Source organism: Lolium perenne, chromosome 6, assembly GCF_019359855.2.
Source record: "Lolium perenne isolate Kyuss_39 chromosome 6, Kyuss_2.0, whole genome shotgun sequence".
NCBI lineage: Eukaryota > Viridiplantae > Streptophyta > Magnoliopsida > Poales > Poaceae > Lolium > Lolium perenne.
The window spans coordinates 229,583,231-229,599,764 of record NC_067249.2 but is presented as its reverse complement, the minus strand read 5'-3'; the positions used below and the strand labels follow the sequence as shown (position 1 = coordinate 229,599,764).

The window sequence follows — 16,534 nt, the reverse complement described above, 5'->3', positions numbered from 1 at the left end:
CTATCGCCCTCGCGTCTAGGCCGACACGTTGCGCGCTGGCAAGCGCCCCCAACCCCACCACGTTCCGATCAGTGGTCAGCACCCAATCAAAATCCTTATCCCGCACCACGGCGCCCACCCCCTGCATCCCGCACCACCCACTGACGCACCTACCCCACCCACGCGCACCTCCAGCGCCGGCGCGGCAGCCGAGCGAGATCCGGTGGGGATGCGGCTGTGTGCGCAGCGTCGTGTGCGCGAGGCAGAGGGCGGACTACTTTATTACCCGGCGCGCACTAATCGAGATTTGGGTTATCGTCGCTGTGGTGTGGGGCGACGTTTTAAAACGCGCCTCCCTTCGCTGCCAACACCTGTCCTCCTCCTCCGCTCTCCCCCAACCTCTCGCCGTCGTGGTCGCGTCGCCCCCCGCACCAGCGGCCAACGACCTTCTTCCACCTCCACACCAATCGCTAGCTCGAAGCAGTAGTTGGATTTGCTCTTGCTAAATTTGGAATCGCCAACCATACTTAATCCAGCCCGGCCGGCCTCCTTCCTTTAAACAGAGCTCCAGCCAAGCTGCTCCCCATCACCACCTCACGGGCGCAGCTGTTTGGTCCGATCTGCAACACCTGTGACTGAGCCAGTGACGTCTGCCGGCCCGCGCGCTCTTTTGGGTCCCGGGGTTTGATCTGCTTTCGTTTGGCGGGAGCACCCACCGGATCCGACCACTCCCAGCGATGGATTTCCCGGGAGGCAGCGGCAGGCAGCCGCCGCAGCCGCTGCCGCCGATGACGCCGCTGCCGCTCACGCGCCAGGGCTCCTCCGTCTACTCCCTCACCTTCGACGAGTTCCAGAGCGCGCTCGGCGGGCCCGGCAAGGACTTCGGCTCCATGAACATGGACGAGCTGCTCCGCAGCATCTGGACCGCAGAGGAGTCGCACGCCATCGCCGGCGCCACCAACCCCGCCTCCTCCTCCCTCGCCGCCCCGCCGGACCAGCTGCAGCAGCAGCCCATCCAGCGCCAGGGCTCGCTCACGCTGCCCAGGACGCTCAGCCAGAAGACGGTCGACGAGGTATGGCGCGACATGATCTACTTCGGCGGAAACCCCTCCTCCGCCTCCGCCGCCGCGGCGCCGCCCTCGCCCGCCCAGCGGCAGCAGACGCTGGGCGAGGTAACCCTCGAAGAATTCCTCGTCCGCGCCGGGGTCGTCCGCGAGGACATGCCGCCTGGCCCCCCGCCCATATCCGCGCCACCACCGCCACCACAACCCACCGCCCGGCCCCCGCAGCCGCAGCCACAGATGCTGTTCCCCCAGACCAACATATTCGCGCCCATGGTGAACCCGCTGTCCCTGTCCATGGCCGGGCCCTTTGGCGGCCAGGGTGGCGTCAACGGCGGCGCCGCGGTCTCGCCGAGGCCCGTCATGTCCAACGGCTACGGCGGCATGGACGGCCTCAACCTCTCCTCGCTCTCGCCCCCGCCCATGCCCTACGTCTTCAACGGCGGCCTCAGGGGCAGGAAGCCGCCCGCCATGGAGAAGGTCGTCGAGAGGCGCCAGCGCCGCATGATCAAGAACAGGGAGTCCGCCGCCAGGTCCAGGCAGAGGAAACAGGTGAACACTATTCCTCTTGCTGTTGCTAGTATCGTCATACTAGGCAAATACAAAGGAGCTCTCGGGTGCAACGCACCCCCATACTTGGAAAAATTAAAAAAAAAATTAAAAAAAGTTTTAAAAAATTTAATTTTTTTTGGAAATCAAAGATGATCAGGTATTGTACCTGAAACAAAATATTTTCCTAGGAAATTACTTTTATTGTATCCTGGGTAAAAAAAACAAACTCGAAATGCCCCATGACCAGGTACTATTTACTTTATTTTTGTCATAATTTTGTCTTTTTTCCCTGGAGTCCATGGGAATCATTTCGTGTCCAAACAGTTTTTTTACGAATACAAACTTGATCATCTTTTATTTCCAGGAAGATTCAAATTTTTTTTTGACTTATTTAAATTATTATAATTTTTTTGGTCTATGGGGGTGCCTTGCACCCGAGAGCCATAAGATGATCATACTACTATTATTGTCCATAACAAATTGATTTGCTTGCCATAGAGGTGACACGTTGCGTGTTATAGTTTTTGCTCGCTAGGGGTGACACGTGTTGCTTATTCAGATCTGTTTCTGGTATGAGCAATTATTTTTACTAAAACTGTCACGACAACAGTGATACAGTACTATTATTGTCCATAACAAATTGATTTGCCATGTCTTTTGCTTACTACTAGCGGTGACACGTTGCGTGTTCCTAATTGGTTCTTGCTTACTACCGCTGACACGTGTTGCTTATTCAGATCTGTTTTTGGAATGAACAATTATTTTTACTTCAACTGCCACGACAACACTGATGCTATGCGATCTCTTCAGATATCAGCCTCTTTTTTTTGTTCCTATATACATTTTAAGCTACACCGATGCACACCTGCTAAATCACAAAGTCCACGCACAGGGCAGATCTTGTTTACATAGCCGCAGTGCTCAATCAAATACACTGACGACTCTAGCTGAAAACTGTTTCCAACATGAATAATTTTATTCTTGCTGTCGAGGTTCCATAACTCATGGAAAATCGATATAGACTAAATCTGTGCCTTATGATATGCAACAGAGTTATATGATGGAGTTGGAGACTGAGGTGGCAAAGCTTAAAGAGCGGAACGAGGAGTTGCAGAGAAAACAGGTGAGATACTTGCGCATTCTAGCACCGGCTTTTTGTTTGTGAGTAGCTGCCTGCTGGTTGATCACCACTTGGTACACTGCTTCTCTGGGCACTTCGAAATCTCAGTTTATCAGAAAAAAAAATCTGGAGGATCACCACCTGGACATTTAGTTTCTATAGTGACAGATCTTAGTCACTCTGCTGCATTTGACTAAGTGAAGTCAAAGTCCTTCTAAGAGATAACAAACCATAAAATCTTTTCAGCTGCAGTGTACATACAGTAAGAGTGGTCCATTTCTTGTGTATTATCGTCTCAACAGTCACATGTGAAGTCCCAAAACTGAAAATCATGGTCGTAAGTAGCCAATATAGGCACATGTGGCAGCTTCCAAAATAGTCTGAGTATTTGCTTATCTGCTGGTACAAGATGATTTTTTATTTGTCTGACAAATGATACCCTATATGGACAGGTAGCTTATTCGGTAAAATATATTCCATTACTAAACTAGTACTTATAAACTTTACCTTGCACCTGTAACAATTTACTCTCGTGTTCCGTTCATACATTCTTCAACCTGTCACTGTTCTGTCATCATCTTTGACTACAAGTAGTTTTTTTTTTTTTTTGAGACGACTACAAGTAGTTGATAGAGGAAATGGAAGGAACACCTTCACATGAACCAAACATGAAGTTCTTACACCTACCTATGGCATTTCTATTATGATAAAGCTACTCAAACCATCTGATTTCAGCAAGGCATGTCAGCTTATCTGGTTTGTTTTTACTTCTAATGTGCAGATGGAGATGCTAGAGAGGCAAAAGAATGAGGTAATTGCCTACCATTTTGAAGAAACTGCTTTTGCTCGTCTAATACTACATCTGCTTATTTACCTGTTCAAGAAAAACAGAACAAACCAGTGACATGGGCAATGTTTTGTTTAACTAGTAGCAACTTCCGCTATATAAAGGCAAATATTTTTAACCTGTAATCGTGGATACCCTTTCATGAAGTATTACAAATTTACAATCGACCTGTCAACATCATGAATATAGTTTTGCTCTATGATGCACGATGGGAAGCTTCGGCAATATTAGTATGAAAATACAAGTTCTCCAAACTTGTGGTATTGATACACCTGATTGAATGGGAAATAATAGTCTCATTGACAGCTACTGAAACAGAGTTCTACCTGTAAACTATTATCTTGTATTTGACTTAACATGCCGTATTGAGTGTGGGAACTGGAGAATTATAAGGCAAGGATTGATGTGGATGTGATTTATAGTATTTCGCACAGCAGGGGTTAGGTGGTAACATTTGAGTGGCTTAAAATGATTAAAACATGTTTGAATTGATCGGCCAACTGCAATGAATTTGGCTCTACGATTATCGTAGTACATGGTTCATCTATTGACCCTGGTTCTATATTCTAAGGATACCTGTGTTTTTTATTCAGTGTTTTATTCTGACTCAACAACTATTGGATGACTTCTATATTACTAACTTAGCCTGATAAAACATTTGGTAGGGTCAACACAAATTATACAAGTACAGTTTTCACACAAGAGATTAAATGTTTGCCTCTAACTATAGATGTTTCCATCCAATTGAAAAGAGTCACTAGGTTGTATTTCCCCCCAGTGTAGCATCTATACTCAAGTGTGCATTATTAGCCGTTCCTGTCAGAATTGGTACTTCTTATCTCCCAACGATAACAATTCCAGTTATTTTCATCATGATAACCAATAGGACTGGTTAACAACTCTCTCATTTTCTGGCTTCCATTCCCAGATTGTCCAAGTTTTCATCATGATAGTTCTAGTTACCTGCAGATCTTTTGCTGAACTCCGCAAGAAGTTCACACATCATTATCCGCATCTAATAATGAGAAATTTCTAAGCCATTTTATTTAGGATCCAGACCTTCTGTTTTCACTTTTGTTTGGTCGATTATTGTGAAATCTTCTTCCGAGAAAGAGATTATGGCCTCACCTTTTTCTTTGGACCTTGAGTTCGTCGGGACCAATAGTTTCTTTTGTGCATTTTGATCGACTGTACACTTGTACAAAGCCTTTAGACTCTTGTTCCAGGTTACACTCTGCATAATTATGTTTAATTAACACACAAAGGGACGCAACTTCTGCTGTTTTTTGGTGTTAGATAATTATATTTTCTTTTGCCGAACCTAGTTTTTTTAGCTTTAATGAACTTACTGCTCCTCCATTGTTCTGTTGGTATTGTTATATGACGTTCTGTTCTGATGCTGCCTTTTTGCCCTTCAGGAGATACTTTTAGCCCTAACGTAACTTTTGAATGATTTTCGCAGGTATTCGAGAAAATTACCCGGCAAGTTGGACCTACATCAAAGAGGATTTGCCTGCGGAGGACACTGACGGGTCCTTGGTAAGCTGAAGAGTTGTAACTAGAAAACACTACTTTCAAGCTCGTGCGCAGTTTATACATAGTGCTAGGTGCATTCAGAGTCGCCAGGAGCTGCGCTTGTAGAGCAGCCACTGATCCGATGCTTCAGACTCCTAGGCTTGATAGACTGCCAGTGATATTCACAGATAGGTTTTTAGCTGTTTGTATGTAATTTGTTTAACCATGGTCCACTGTCCACACAGTGAGTTCATGTGTTGGATTGGCGTGCGTGATACTACATTAGTACAGTATTACATTTCTATTTACTTCTGCTGAGAGCATTACAAAATGTTAGATCAGATGAGTTTGTACTCAGAAACCATGACCCTTCATCTTGTGAAATCAAAAGCATTTGTGCTCTGAAGCAGCATCTGTAGATTTTCTGCTGTGTTCGCCTTCTGAGTCGTGTTACATGCTTGCAGAGTGGAGATGTCTGCGTCCTGATGTGCAGACAGACATTCTGCTGAGGTCTCAGTTTGGTAAGCACAAACTGTTATGTTTGTACCAAATCTTAGATTTGAGTTCTGGGAAAACTATGGTCAGACTGCCGGCTGGGATGTACTGTACGCAATTGCTGCTGTAGGTTTGTGTCATCGCTGTCATGTTGATAGAATCTTGTAAGCTTGTGTGATAAAACCATGGCACTGGCCATGTAGAACCACAACCATTCGTGCTGTAAAACATCTGTGTATTATCCTTGTGCTGCCGTGCCCATCTCCCGGCTGGCCGACACACAATTACTGAACCAACATCTAGGAGTAAGTAAGTTTGTATTCACGGAAACTTCTGATCCTTCATGTAACGTTTTCATTTCTCGAGCCTCACCTGAGTGGAACCCATCGTCGGTGCTTGCCGGCACTTCGCCGGAACAACACCTGGTTTGGTACTCGTGGCTGGGAAACCCTGACGATCGTCTGGCCATCAGACTGACACGCAGGCGCGCCGTGTTCGCCCTCGTGGCCAATCCTATTCCTAATCAGTGGATGAACTGAGAACTCGCTGTCGAGACACGTGCTACAGTATCGCGGGCTGGCGGCATCCCATGTTCTTCCCCCATCAGATCGGACCAGCTTGGAATTATCAGCCTATCACTCCTATCATCGATTGCGAGGCTGAACTGCCTGATGTGCACGGCTCGCTTGCAGAACGGCCCTACTGCTATAGCAAATTCCAGGTGCGAAACTGAAGTTTCACCGCAAGGTGTACTGGATGGGTTACGTTGCGGTTCAAACGGATGAACTTACTACTATGTCCGATTGGTACTGGGAAAATCATGATTGCCGGTTACCGTGCTGCCGTGCGGTGTTCCTGCTTGTACGTGCTACCGGCTGAAGCGAATATCTCAGACACTGCCATTGCAGTGCAAATGTACAGTCCCAACGGTTCGGCCAGGACGTGATTGCCAGCATGGTGCAGGATGGTTTACGAACAAGTGCATCTCCAGCAGCCCGATCTAAGACTGGTCGTAGTGGACAGTAACTTATACTAGTAACATATGCTATGTTACTAGTCTAAGTTACTAACTTCATAGTGGATAGTAACTTATATGTGGTATCATGCATTGTGTCATTAGTATATTCTAGACTCATTTTACATTGAGGTGTGTGATGTTATGTTAACATAGCTAATTACCACCTCACTCTCTTTCTTCATTTATCGGTATGCCACGTCACCAAAACGTCTTGAGATGTGTGATATTACTACCTATGTTACTTCCACTATGAGTAGTATAAACGGATCGATGCAGTCCATTATCCGCGCCTAGCTTTTTTGAGCCCACCAGCCAGCGCTTTCTATGTGTCAGTGTGGGTGGGCCTTCTGCGCCGCGTGAATGGCCCTCGTTTCGAGTTCTGCGCATCGGTGGGACGCATACCTTCTGCGCAAGACATTGATGGCGAGGCACGCGCCCCTTGCTTTTAAGCCAGTGTCTTTGGCCATTTTTGCTCACATTCACGCCATTGTCATGCTCCCCTCCTCCACGGACCATTCAACACCGCCGCCGCCATGGGAAAATCCTCGCTCCCACGAAGGCCGCAAGCAGAGGATTAGACGGTACGTTCATGTGGACTACGTACGCCAGCTCTACAACACAGAATGCCCCGTGCCGTGGCTAGATGTCAACCTCCGTGAAGGTTGGCTGCTAAATTCGTGGGAATTTACCGCCATTTCATTCCCATGGCTAATCCGCAATAGGATTCACCATTTCAACTGGTCATCTATAACCATGACAAATTTGTGTCATTTGACCCACGACCACAACTGTGATATCTAGGCAACATGGCCTGCATCGACCGTCTGTTAGGCCGTTGCCTCTTCGACAGCAAAGATGCCAATGACAAGGACGAAGACGGCAAGGGCAACGGTGATGGACTGCCTGATCTCACCATCTGCTTGAAGGTCCAGCCGCCAGAGCAAACCGAGGATGATTTCATCTAGCTAGCAATGGCCTAGAGTGAGCTCGATGAGCTCACCAAGTGGCAATGCCTTGGCACCCAGCTGTCGGAGTACGCGGTGGTGCAAGGCAGGCTAGTGACAACTCTGGTTACTCCTGGGCGACGTCGACTAAGCCTCCATGGCACAAACCCTCACTATATTTTTTTATTTTTGATTTTTCGACCGTCTGTAAATTAAACATTCTATCGGTTAAATTTATCAAAAAAAAAAAAAACATTTGCGTGACTTTATGTCGGTCGCTTGAGATGGCCTAATGGTGCCAATCTCAAGTTCTCAACATCTACCGTTGCAGTGCAGGAAGAATCTAGCAGTAGGTCGCATGGCGAAGAACTGGAAGAATCTAGCAGTAGGTGGCATGGCGAAGAACTGGAAGGGGGTGGAAGGGCAGGTGAGCAACTAGGTAGAGACAGCTCGTCGTGCCAAAACGACAGAGAGGGACAGCCAACTAAACCAACTCTCCATCACATTTCCTCCCATACGGGTCCAGACGGACCACAGCCTGTCCCGTCACATCCGCGAGAGAAAATTCATTCTCTATACGGGATGCACAAATAATTCTGTTTGGCAATGTGGAAGGATATGCTGCACCTGCACCGCACCGGCGTGTCGTCATCCCTGCTCTAAAGAATCTTCTCTAAAAGTCTCACCGAAAACCCTGGGTGATAAACCATTGATGACGAATTACAGAAAGTATCTATTGCTTGATGATCTGAATAGATCTGCTGATTGCTTGGTCAAATCAATTGGCGTATGCTAATGAATGTTGGTTGATCGGGTGATACCAGTGGGAAGATCGGGTGAGCCACGCGATGACAGCATCGTTTATCAGTTTTCTAGAGAGCAGCAAAACAAGCAACAGCAACTCCAGCCAGCCTACCAGCCAACAATTGATTATTTCGAAAATGCAAATTAATCTAGGTATGATGCGCCATGCTGTACAGCCAGGATTAGGGGGTCGAATCCACTAACTAACTAACAGAACGATGCGGATTAGGGGGGAGAAACTAACAGAAGCAATGCGTCTAGCGAATCAGGGGGAGAAGGGCGAAACAAACAGAGGAGCAGAGCAGCAGAAGTATGATGATTCAGTAGCGGTGAATTTATATGTGACAGGGCGAGGAAAGTCGATTAGCGTCTAGCAGGTGCAAGGTAGTAGTAGGAGTGCGAATGCGGCACCAAACCCTAGATTCCTTGCGTTTCTTCCTCTTTGGTTCTTCTTCTCGAGGCAGGGAGGATTGTTTTCTTGTGAGTTTTATTCGTTCCTCCCTCCTGCGGATCTCCTGGTGCGAGATAGGAACCGGGTGCGGTGTTCAGGCACGGTTGCGCAGGGAGAGCGCCACCACCTGCGCCCACTGCTTCAGCCTCATCTTCACCGTCTCCGGCGGGTCGTCTGCAGGAACAGGCAGGCATGGATAGAGTCAGAACCAAAACTCAAATCGCGAAGAACAGGGCGGACTAATAATCACAAATCGGAATTTAATACAGTAGCGATTGGTTCACGACTAATCACATATCTAAGAACAGAACAAACAGGAAACAGAAAGTTCAGAACTCGTAATTGCTGACCGGAACTACAGATCGAGCTGCTGCGGAGATGAGAATGCAGATGCCGGTATCTGTATGTACCTGGGGAGAGTATGGAGAGGGGGCTCCCGATCGGCGACGGGTCGGAGGCCTCCGACGAGGCGCCGCAGGTGCAGACGGCGGCGCACTGCCCCTCCGTGCCAGCGCCGGCGCCGCCCTTGACGGCGACGGCGTAGTAGAGGTCGAGCGCGGGCAGCGTCTCGACGAGCCGGGTCCGTCCCTCGCCGCACGCCGCGCAGCCGGCGGCCGCGGGGGGCAGCTCGAACCCGAAGCCCAGATCGAGGCAGCCGCGCAGCTCGTCGAGGTCGTCGTCGGTGACGCTCTGCGCGCGGCTGAGCGAGGACGACGAGGGCGCGCGGCGCATGAGGCCGCGGCGGCGGCGCTCCCAGGCCTCGTCGCGCTCGATGTCGGGCGACCACGAGTTCTGCTTCTGCAGGCCCATCAGCCCCGCCGCGCCCCTCATCTTCCCGCCGCCCAGCAGGTGGTGGTGGCGCTGGAAGCCCTTCTCCATGGCGCCGCCGCCGGCCTCCTCCCAACGACGCGGCGAAGGGGTTGGGACTGGTTGGGGGAGAAGGGGGAAGGGAGAGGCGGCCGCGACGGAATTTATTTATCTTCGGTCCTCCGCCGCCGCCTTCCTTTTTCTATTTTGCGGGCGGGGTCAGGTGGCGACTGACGTCTGCGGACGTAACGGCGATTATATAGCGGCCACCCGCAACGATCGAACGGTGGGATTTCGAACTGCTGGCTAGGGTAGTTATTGTTGGGCTATTTATTCGGGTCACGGGGTAGAACGGCCGGGAATTTAACTCGCTTCCTCACGTCTAGCTTTTTGAAACAAATTCGAATTGGGTGTTTGGATTTTGCAGTAATTGTGTTCATTGGACATGCCTAATTACCGTCTGGCTGGTTTTTAACTAGCCATTAAATCGGGTTTTACCACTTGGCTGGCTTGCTGGCTATCGGATGGAAGAGAAATATCTTGTTCTGAGGGTAAACAGTGTGAGAAATATTGAATGACTCCCAACTGGAAATCTACAAGTTCGCAAAAGGTGTATCTATATTTGGATTGCCCGAATCTGGCATTACGCGTCATGAAAAGACAGATCTTGCAGCCCCAAATCTTCCCTCGTCATATTGAGAAACCCACAAGTACCAAAATTATGGGAAAACCCTAAAGTATGTTTGGTTTTTGGCTATTATGTACCTTACCTTTTTTGTAAGCTTCAGTTGTCGCCATTTTGTCTTTTGCAATGTCGACGTCATTTTTATCACTTTGATTTGTTTTTTTCTAGCCACCATTCGCTAGCATATATGGGCAAGAGAAATCTTGACTAAAATACGGCCTCTCAAAGTTTTTGGTTTAATTTTGTTCATGACATGTGTTCAAATCATGATGCTCATATTCATTACCCCCTTTGTCCTGAATTAAATGTCACGGATTTGTCTAGATATGCATGTATCATGTATATATAACAAGTAATTTGGAATAGAGGAGGAGTATATTTGTTAGCAATATTCCCGTGGATATGGTTGCGGTGTATAATATGAGAACGTGCTTGCATGGACGGTGCGGGTGACGCCTTCCTTGCTTGGAAAACAAAATCTCGAAACCTACTTTGGACATTTTGGCGATATTTGGGGCGACAATTTTCTAACCAAACCAAGTGGATCACAAGAAATTCTCGAAAAAGCATGGAAGTTTCAAAACCGGAACTGCATTACAGATAGATTATACTCCATGTATAGTTTGCTAGTGGATCACACGTAGAGTAGCAACCACCGCCGGTCCACCGCTATTGCACCAAAGTGGAGAAGGTGCAGCGCCGTACTCGATTAGTTATAAGCGATTTGATCATGTCAGGCCGGTGAGGTGAGGGGAGATCGATTTGCTTGCGCACAAAGAATGTATCTTGAGTTCTTGACCCTTCGACGTCTACATGATTTTTCGTGTTAAAAGTTTAAACATGCTTTCGTTGCACTCTAATCAACCGTCGGCCGCAATATATCCCTAGAAACGCATGGACAGGCATGCATCGCGGGGGAACAAAAATCAGTTAGAATCTTCCGGAGGAAACGAGACGCTCCCAGCCAGATCCGATTCAGATTCAGTTGGCAGAGCGCTGGATTGCAGGATCTCGCAGAGTTAGTTGAGGGAATCTTTACCCGATTCCAGTAAAATTCGTGCGGTTTTACAGCTGCCGATACAGGCAGTATATATCTTCCCTAGATTCATGGAAAATCGCGGGAAATTACTGGGAGATTACGGGTTTGGTCAGGCAGATACGGTTTATGATTTGTACCGATCGATGGAGAGATACGGCGCATCTCGCACATGAAAGAGATAGATACTCGTATTATTGCTGCATTCTGCAAGAACACATGGCAACTTGCGTCGGCACTTGAACGACCGGTCGCTTGCCGGACACTGCCTCGATCGGCTTGCACTTTGGTTACTAGCAGACCTAATAACGAGGTGTACACGCAAGAAGAGAGGGCCATAAACGGAAGTAAAGCGTGCCAAGTCGCAGTGCGTCGCGGTCGCGGTACAGTGCAGGCTTAGGCCAGGACAAGATTAGCTTATACTGACCGGGAAAACGATACCTGTGGCGTGCCTTGGACAGATGCCATGCCATAAGTTGCACGGCATGCCTCTCTTTCTTACGATTGTTTTGGGGTTTTATATAGTGGACGTTAATGGCGTGTTTGGGAAATAGGATCGGGGTAGATTCTCGGGTTTCAGGTGTGTTGGGTAGAAAATGCTTGCAAGATTTCGTGTAATGATCATTTGATATGGTTAGATTGAAGAACGGTGAGCAAAATCTTTGCGCCACGGTTCAGTCGTCCATTCGACTCTGCAGTAGCCGATTTGCCACTCTAAGCGTATCTCTAGCAGATCCCCATAATCCGAGTCTCCATACCTCGGATCATGTATCCTCGATACGCGTTTTTTAGTGTCACACGTGTTGCAGCAGAACAAATCCACACCAAATAATATGGTAAGGATTTGGGGGTTGCGCCAGCTCGTGCCGGTACCGTAAATTAGGGTTTATGGCATATGAAAAAACTTGTTTCTAATGATTAAATCAAACCTGCACAATATAAAACGTATCAATTTAAAAATGTTAAAATGGTGCGCATTAAGTAACAACCTGCTGATCAAATAGCAATGTGTGCACCAAGCTCATCCCCCACATCATCTTCAATGGTGCCACATGCCGTAGCACTATCGCCGGTCCATGAGCCGCCTCCATCATCGGCCGTTGCGTGATCATCGTCACCTCCATCAACGTCTATTGGGTGATCACCGCCAGTACCAACACCATCACCACCATCCACAACATCACCGCCAAGACCACCAGAATGATCTCCACCACGGGCCACTGCCTTCTCCGTTCCATGACCTCCATTCCTTGCATCTCCTAAAACTTCCTTCCAACAGGGTCCAACTCGCTAGGATCCATCATCATGATCCGGACGTCCGCCTCTATAGCATCAACCATCACCTTCTCCTTCTCGGCCTTCACCTTTAACTACTTGAGAGCGAGCTTCCGATCGTCGTCTTGGTGGATAGCCTTCCACTTGGCTTCTTTAAGTTCTTGTTTCTTTTCGATCATGGCCAATTTTGCATCCATATGCTTAACCTTGACGGTTCTTTTGACTTCTCAACTTCTCAATATGATCTTTAAAACTACCAACACTGGCTTTCTTCTTTTTATGTCTTTTTCCATCATTCTTTCATTGGGCTTCCCCTGGTTTCTACCACCTTGCCCTCCATCACTATATTCTGGATCATCCATTGTAATGAATGCTCCTTTCTTCTGTGGTGCTTATGTATCTCTCAACTTCCACTTCTCACTATGCTCAAGTACCTATCAACAATGGTGGAGTGTAAAAGACTTATTTTTGGAAGCCGGCATATCCTTGTACCTACCTTGTGCTATGCGATCCTACAAACATCAAATAGCAATTGTGCACCAACAAATTCATCAAATAAAACACTACCTTTTTTACAAAAAAATACACTAAAACGTCAAACTATATGATCATAAAAACTCTCATAGTCATCCATTGTGCATCCACTTACATGTGCATTTCTCACTTTCTCCAAACAAGCACTCCAATGGCTACAACCTTGCTTGATCGCATCGCCCTTGAAGTGATCTCATTGTGCGGATACAAGGGAATGACATATCACGATGGAACCCGTCATCAATTCTTTGCCAATATTTTTTGACGATTTGGTCATTGCTAAAGACTGCATCGAGTGAATCTTCTCCCATGCCTTCACCATAATTATCCTCTAAATCCGTGTAGTTGGCACTTCTAGATACATTTCCTTTTGGCACCATTTATTTCAACGTGTTCTCTCCAACCTCCTCCAACTCCGACTCCTCCTCCTCATCCCCCTCGACCCTTCCGATATCATGCTCATCGACATCAATATCATCCTCATAAGCGTTGAAAGGTTTGGTACAAATATTCACATCATTCTCCTCCAACATGCTCACATACGAGGTAGGAACCATATGCAACTCGTAGCTACACAACTTAAATTACCGAATAAATAAGAAATGCAACCAATTTGCCAAAATTTAGAGAAAAGGTGAAATTTTACCTAACAGTACCCATCCATACCGGTACCCGCAGGTGACGGGCGACGATGGAGGTCAAGGAGGCGCCCGCCGGCGCGGTTGCACCTTTTTCTGTTTCGGTGGGCCAACTAACACGAGTTTCCTCCCCCTCCCCCACACACACATGAAAGCCGCCTCTTTCGCACCTTTGGCCGCAACTACCGTTGATGCGGCATCTGCCCCGAAGCTCTCGGCCGCAAGGCCACTGCCTCCTTGGAAAACTTGGTTTCCTGCCGCTTCCGCTTTGTCTCAGCAACGGGTTCTTTGGTCACAGCCCCACGAACAGTGGCGGACAGACGAGGGAGGGACCAATTGAGACGATGCTGGTGTGCGGGTGGTCGGAGGCCTCCATGACGAATAAATGTGCGGCACGGTAGGGGCTATGAGATTGCGAGGGGAGGGGAGGGGGAGCTACAGGCAAGCAGCTGAATTTTCAGTCCCGCCATCTATCGCGCTGATATCGGGGTTGCGGGAAACGCGGGACTCAGACCATCTAGATCATGGAGATGGATACCTAGCACCCGATAAATCTGACTGGGCCACTTTTTTATGCACAAATCATAAATGTGTGGTTGTTTTCTGGGCCGGAAGGATACTCGGGATCCCCTAGAGATACTCTAACACTAGGATCTTCAGTCTGATGTCCATTATTTTTGTAGAATACAGTAGAGATTCGTTTGATTTGATTTTACGGTAGAAAGATCTTCATTTGATAAGGCAAAGGTGCAATATCAATGGAAGACTGCCTCTAGCCACATGACATCACTGAGTATATAAAGTTAGTGCTATTATTGAGCAACTTGCTTGTTGCTCATGGTTCGTGTCATTGGTCCTTGCACAATGAAAACGATGGGTGACCTCACGTTGCAATACTCTTTGATAATAGGTGGTAAGAGAACTAGGACCAATCAAGGAATATCCCACGGCATTGGCAGGTCAAGATACGCATATGCTCGTATCAGTTTTCTCCCTACTTGCCGTGTTGTGTCTAGCTCAACTGCGCAATGATTTTAGTAGTTCTTATTTGCCTACTGAACTTGTATTCAGTCGTGTGATTGGTATTTTTATGCGTACATTGAGGCAGTAAGCTGACTAAAACGAACCGTCCACTCTCGCCCCCATATGGTGGCAGGAGGGAAAAACCTAAACGACCGCCGCCAGCCCCACATGTAACCCTCCCGCCTCACTCCTCCGTCAATGCTAAGGGCACAACCGAGCAAAGCATGGTCGTCGCCACACGTGGGTGGTCTGTTTGTGCCTGATCTGGGTCTGTAGGGGCTCAACTGGGGCTGGACAATGAGATGTCATGCACCTCTTTGTTGGTGGCTCATTGCGGACTAGTCAGTGCAAGTTTTGGAATTATGCGGCTGCCGGTGAAAATCGAGGTGGACAATGGCAGCGCCTCTTGGCGGTACTTTCAGTGTCGTTCTCCCTCTTGAGGGCAGCGTTTTTGGAGGACATAATTACTGGAGACGTGTGGAGGTGGAACGGTGCCGCTATCTTGTGCATCATCGACGACGAGTATCAACGGCATGTGTAGGGGAGCCTGGGCGTAGGACGCACGATGGAGGACACGTGCACGGTGGAGGTGTTGTCTGGTGCCATTGTGGCGTCGATGGCAGCCTCGCAAGGGTTCTACATATCTTTGCCCTGAAGATGGGCTAATGGTTGATGGAGGTGATAACTTCTATAGCGTGAGCATGAGGTGCTCGCTAAGAGTCTGCTAGACTGAACGAGCGCTCCCATGTTTTGAGATATGCAATCATTTTGGTTCATAGTTAACTAGTTGAATGCTCGTGATTCGTCATGGTTTCTTACCGTATATTTGATGGCTTCTATGTTATACGGGTAAACATATAATGTATGTAAATATTGGAAGTATATAGGAAAACATAACCTTGTGTAGTATTTAAAACATTTATAGAATAAAAAATTAACATATATAGGATAAAAACTATATAATACTTCTTCCATCCCATAGATGTTGTCTTAATATACAAATAAAAGAAAAATCTATTGTTTCCACCACTTTCAATCGTAAGTGTATGATTAAAAAATAAATATACATGTCATAATAAAATGAAGAGATGAATATTTATAACCTTGAAGTAATAAGGGCAAGAAAAATAAGTACACGGTGATAAGCTCAAAAAAATATTCACGGTGAACTCTCACAAAGCCTACATGCCTCTCTGAATCAACAATGAAGGGCATGAAAAATAATCGAAGGGGAATCACTCTTCTCTTTCCCCCACCCATCCATCTTCTCTTATGGGCACATAATAAGGGCCTGCTGACATAATCGTCACTCGTTGTTGTGTTACGTGTTGCCTTTAGATTTTTTTTTATGTGTGATCTTTGTTCGATCTTTACTGAATAAATTAATAAAAGTGCCGTATACATCTTTTCGACCGATGCAGATGCTAGGTACCTCCATTTCAGAAAAAAAGAATTTGATTACAAATTTGTTGAACTGCATCTTGTGCCCTGAAATGGTAAGAACATATGTTGGAGTAGTACAAACAACGACCTCACTTTATTTGTGAGTACTAGGTCGTAGACTCGACCAAGGGTGGACCAAACTGGAGAGTGGCCCCGTATTCCGTCCACAGCCAAGGTTGCAAACATTTCTCTTCTTCTAGAGAATTGACAGTGCTCCTCGCCGGGTTTTCTAACATGGCAGTACAAAGGCCAGTTTAAACAGGATATGTATTAGCTGTGGACAAAATCCACAGCTGAACGTTTGAGC

At 47.2% G+C, this 16,534-nt stretch overlaps 2 protein-coding genes across 3 annotated transcripts; one reads left to right on the top strand and one right to left on the bottom strand.

The window, feature by feature from the left end:
* The first annotated feature begins 328 nt into the window (after window positions 1–328).
* Window positions 329–5,934, top strand: LOC127305937 (bZIP transcription factor 23). 2 transcript variants are annotated; one of them, XM_051336533.2, is made up of 5 exons: window positions 329–1,592; window positions 2,644–2,715; window positions 3,494–3,523; window positions 5,022–5,098; window positions 5,539–5,934. In XM_051336533.2, coding segments are annotated over exons 1-5 (1,056 nt in total). In that variant the 5' UTR covers window positions 329–716; the 3' UTR covers window positions 5,540–5,934. The 2 variants fall into 2 exon arrangements, with proteins under 2 accessions (XP_051192493.1, XP_051192492.1); XM_051336532.2 differs by lacking the exon at window positions 5,539–5,934 and having other exon boundaries at window positions 5,022–5,492.
* A 2,692-nt stretch (window positions 5,935–8,626) lies between these two features.
* LOC127305936 (uncharacterized) lies at window positions 8,627–9,812 on the bottom strand. Its single transcript, XM_051336531.2, has 2 exons — window positions 9,197–9,812; window positions 8,627–8,960 (listed from the first exon to the last, which is right to left on the bottom strand). Exons 1-2 carry the CDS (start codon window positions 9,663–9,665, stop codon window positions 8,881–8,883), a joined length of 549 nt encoding a protein of 182 aa, XP_051192491.1. The 5' UTR covers window positions 9,666–9,812; the 3' UTR covers window positions 8,627–8,880.
* Between the last annotated feature and the right edge of the window lie 6,722 nt (window positions 9,813–16,534).

What these genes read in the sequence shown, in the direction of transcription:
- LOC127305937 (XM_051336532.2), top strand. Translation starts at nt 717, where the DNA reads ATGGATTTCCCGGGAGGCAGCGGCAGGCAGCCGCCGCAGCCGCTGCCG. An exon ending in GGTCCAGGCAGAGGAAACAG is followed by an intron (nt 1,593 to 2,643) that starts GTGAACACTATT and finishes GATATGCAACAG; the next exon opens with AGTTATATGATGGAGTTGGA. An exon ending in AGGAGTTGCAGAGAAAACAG is followed by an intron (nt 2,716 to 3,493) that starts GTGAGATACTTG and finishes TCTAATGTGCAG; the next exon opens with ATGGAGATGCTAGAGAGGCA.
- LOC127305936 (XM_051336531.2), bottom strand. Translation starts at nt 9,665, where the DNA reads ATGGAGAAGGGCTTCCAGCGCCACCACCACCTGCTGGGCGGCGGGAAG. An exon ending in CCTCTCCATACTCTCCCCAG is followed by an intron (nt 8,961 to 9,196) that starts GTACATACAGAT and finishes CTGTTCCTGCAG; the next exon opens with ACGACCCGCCGGAGACGGTG.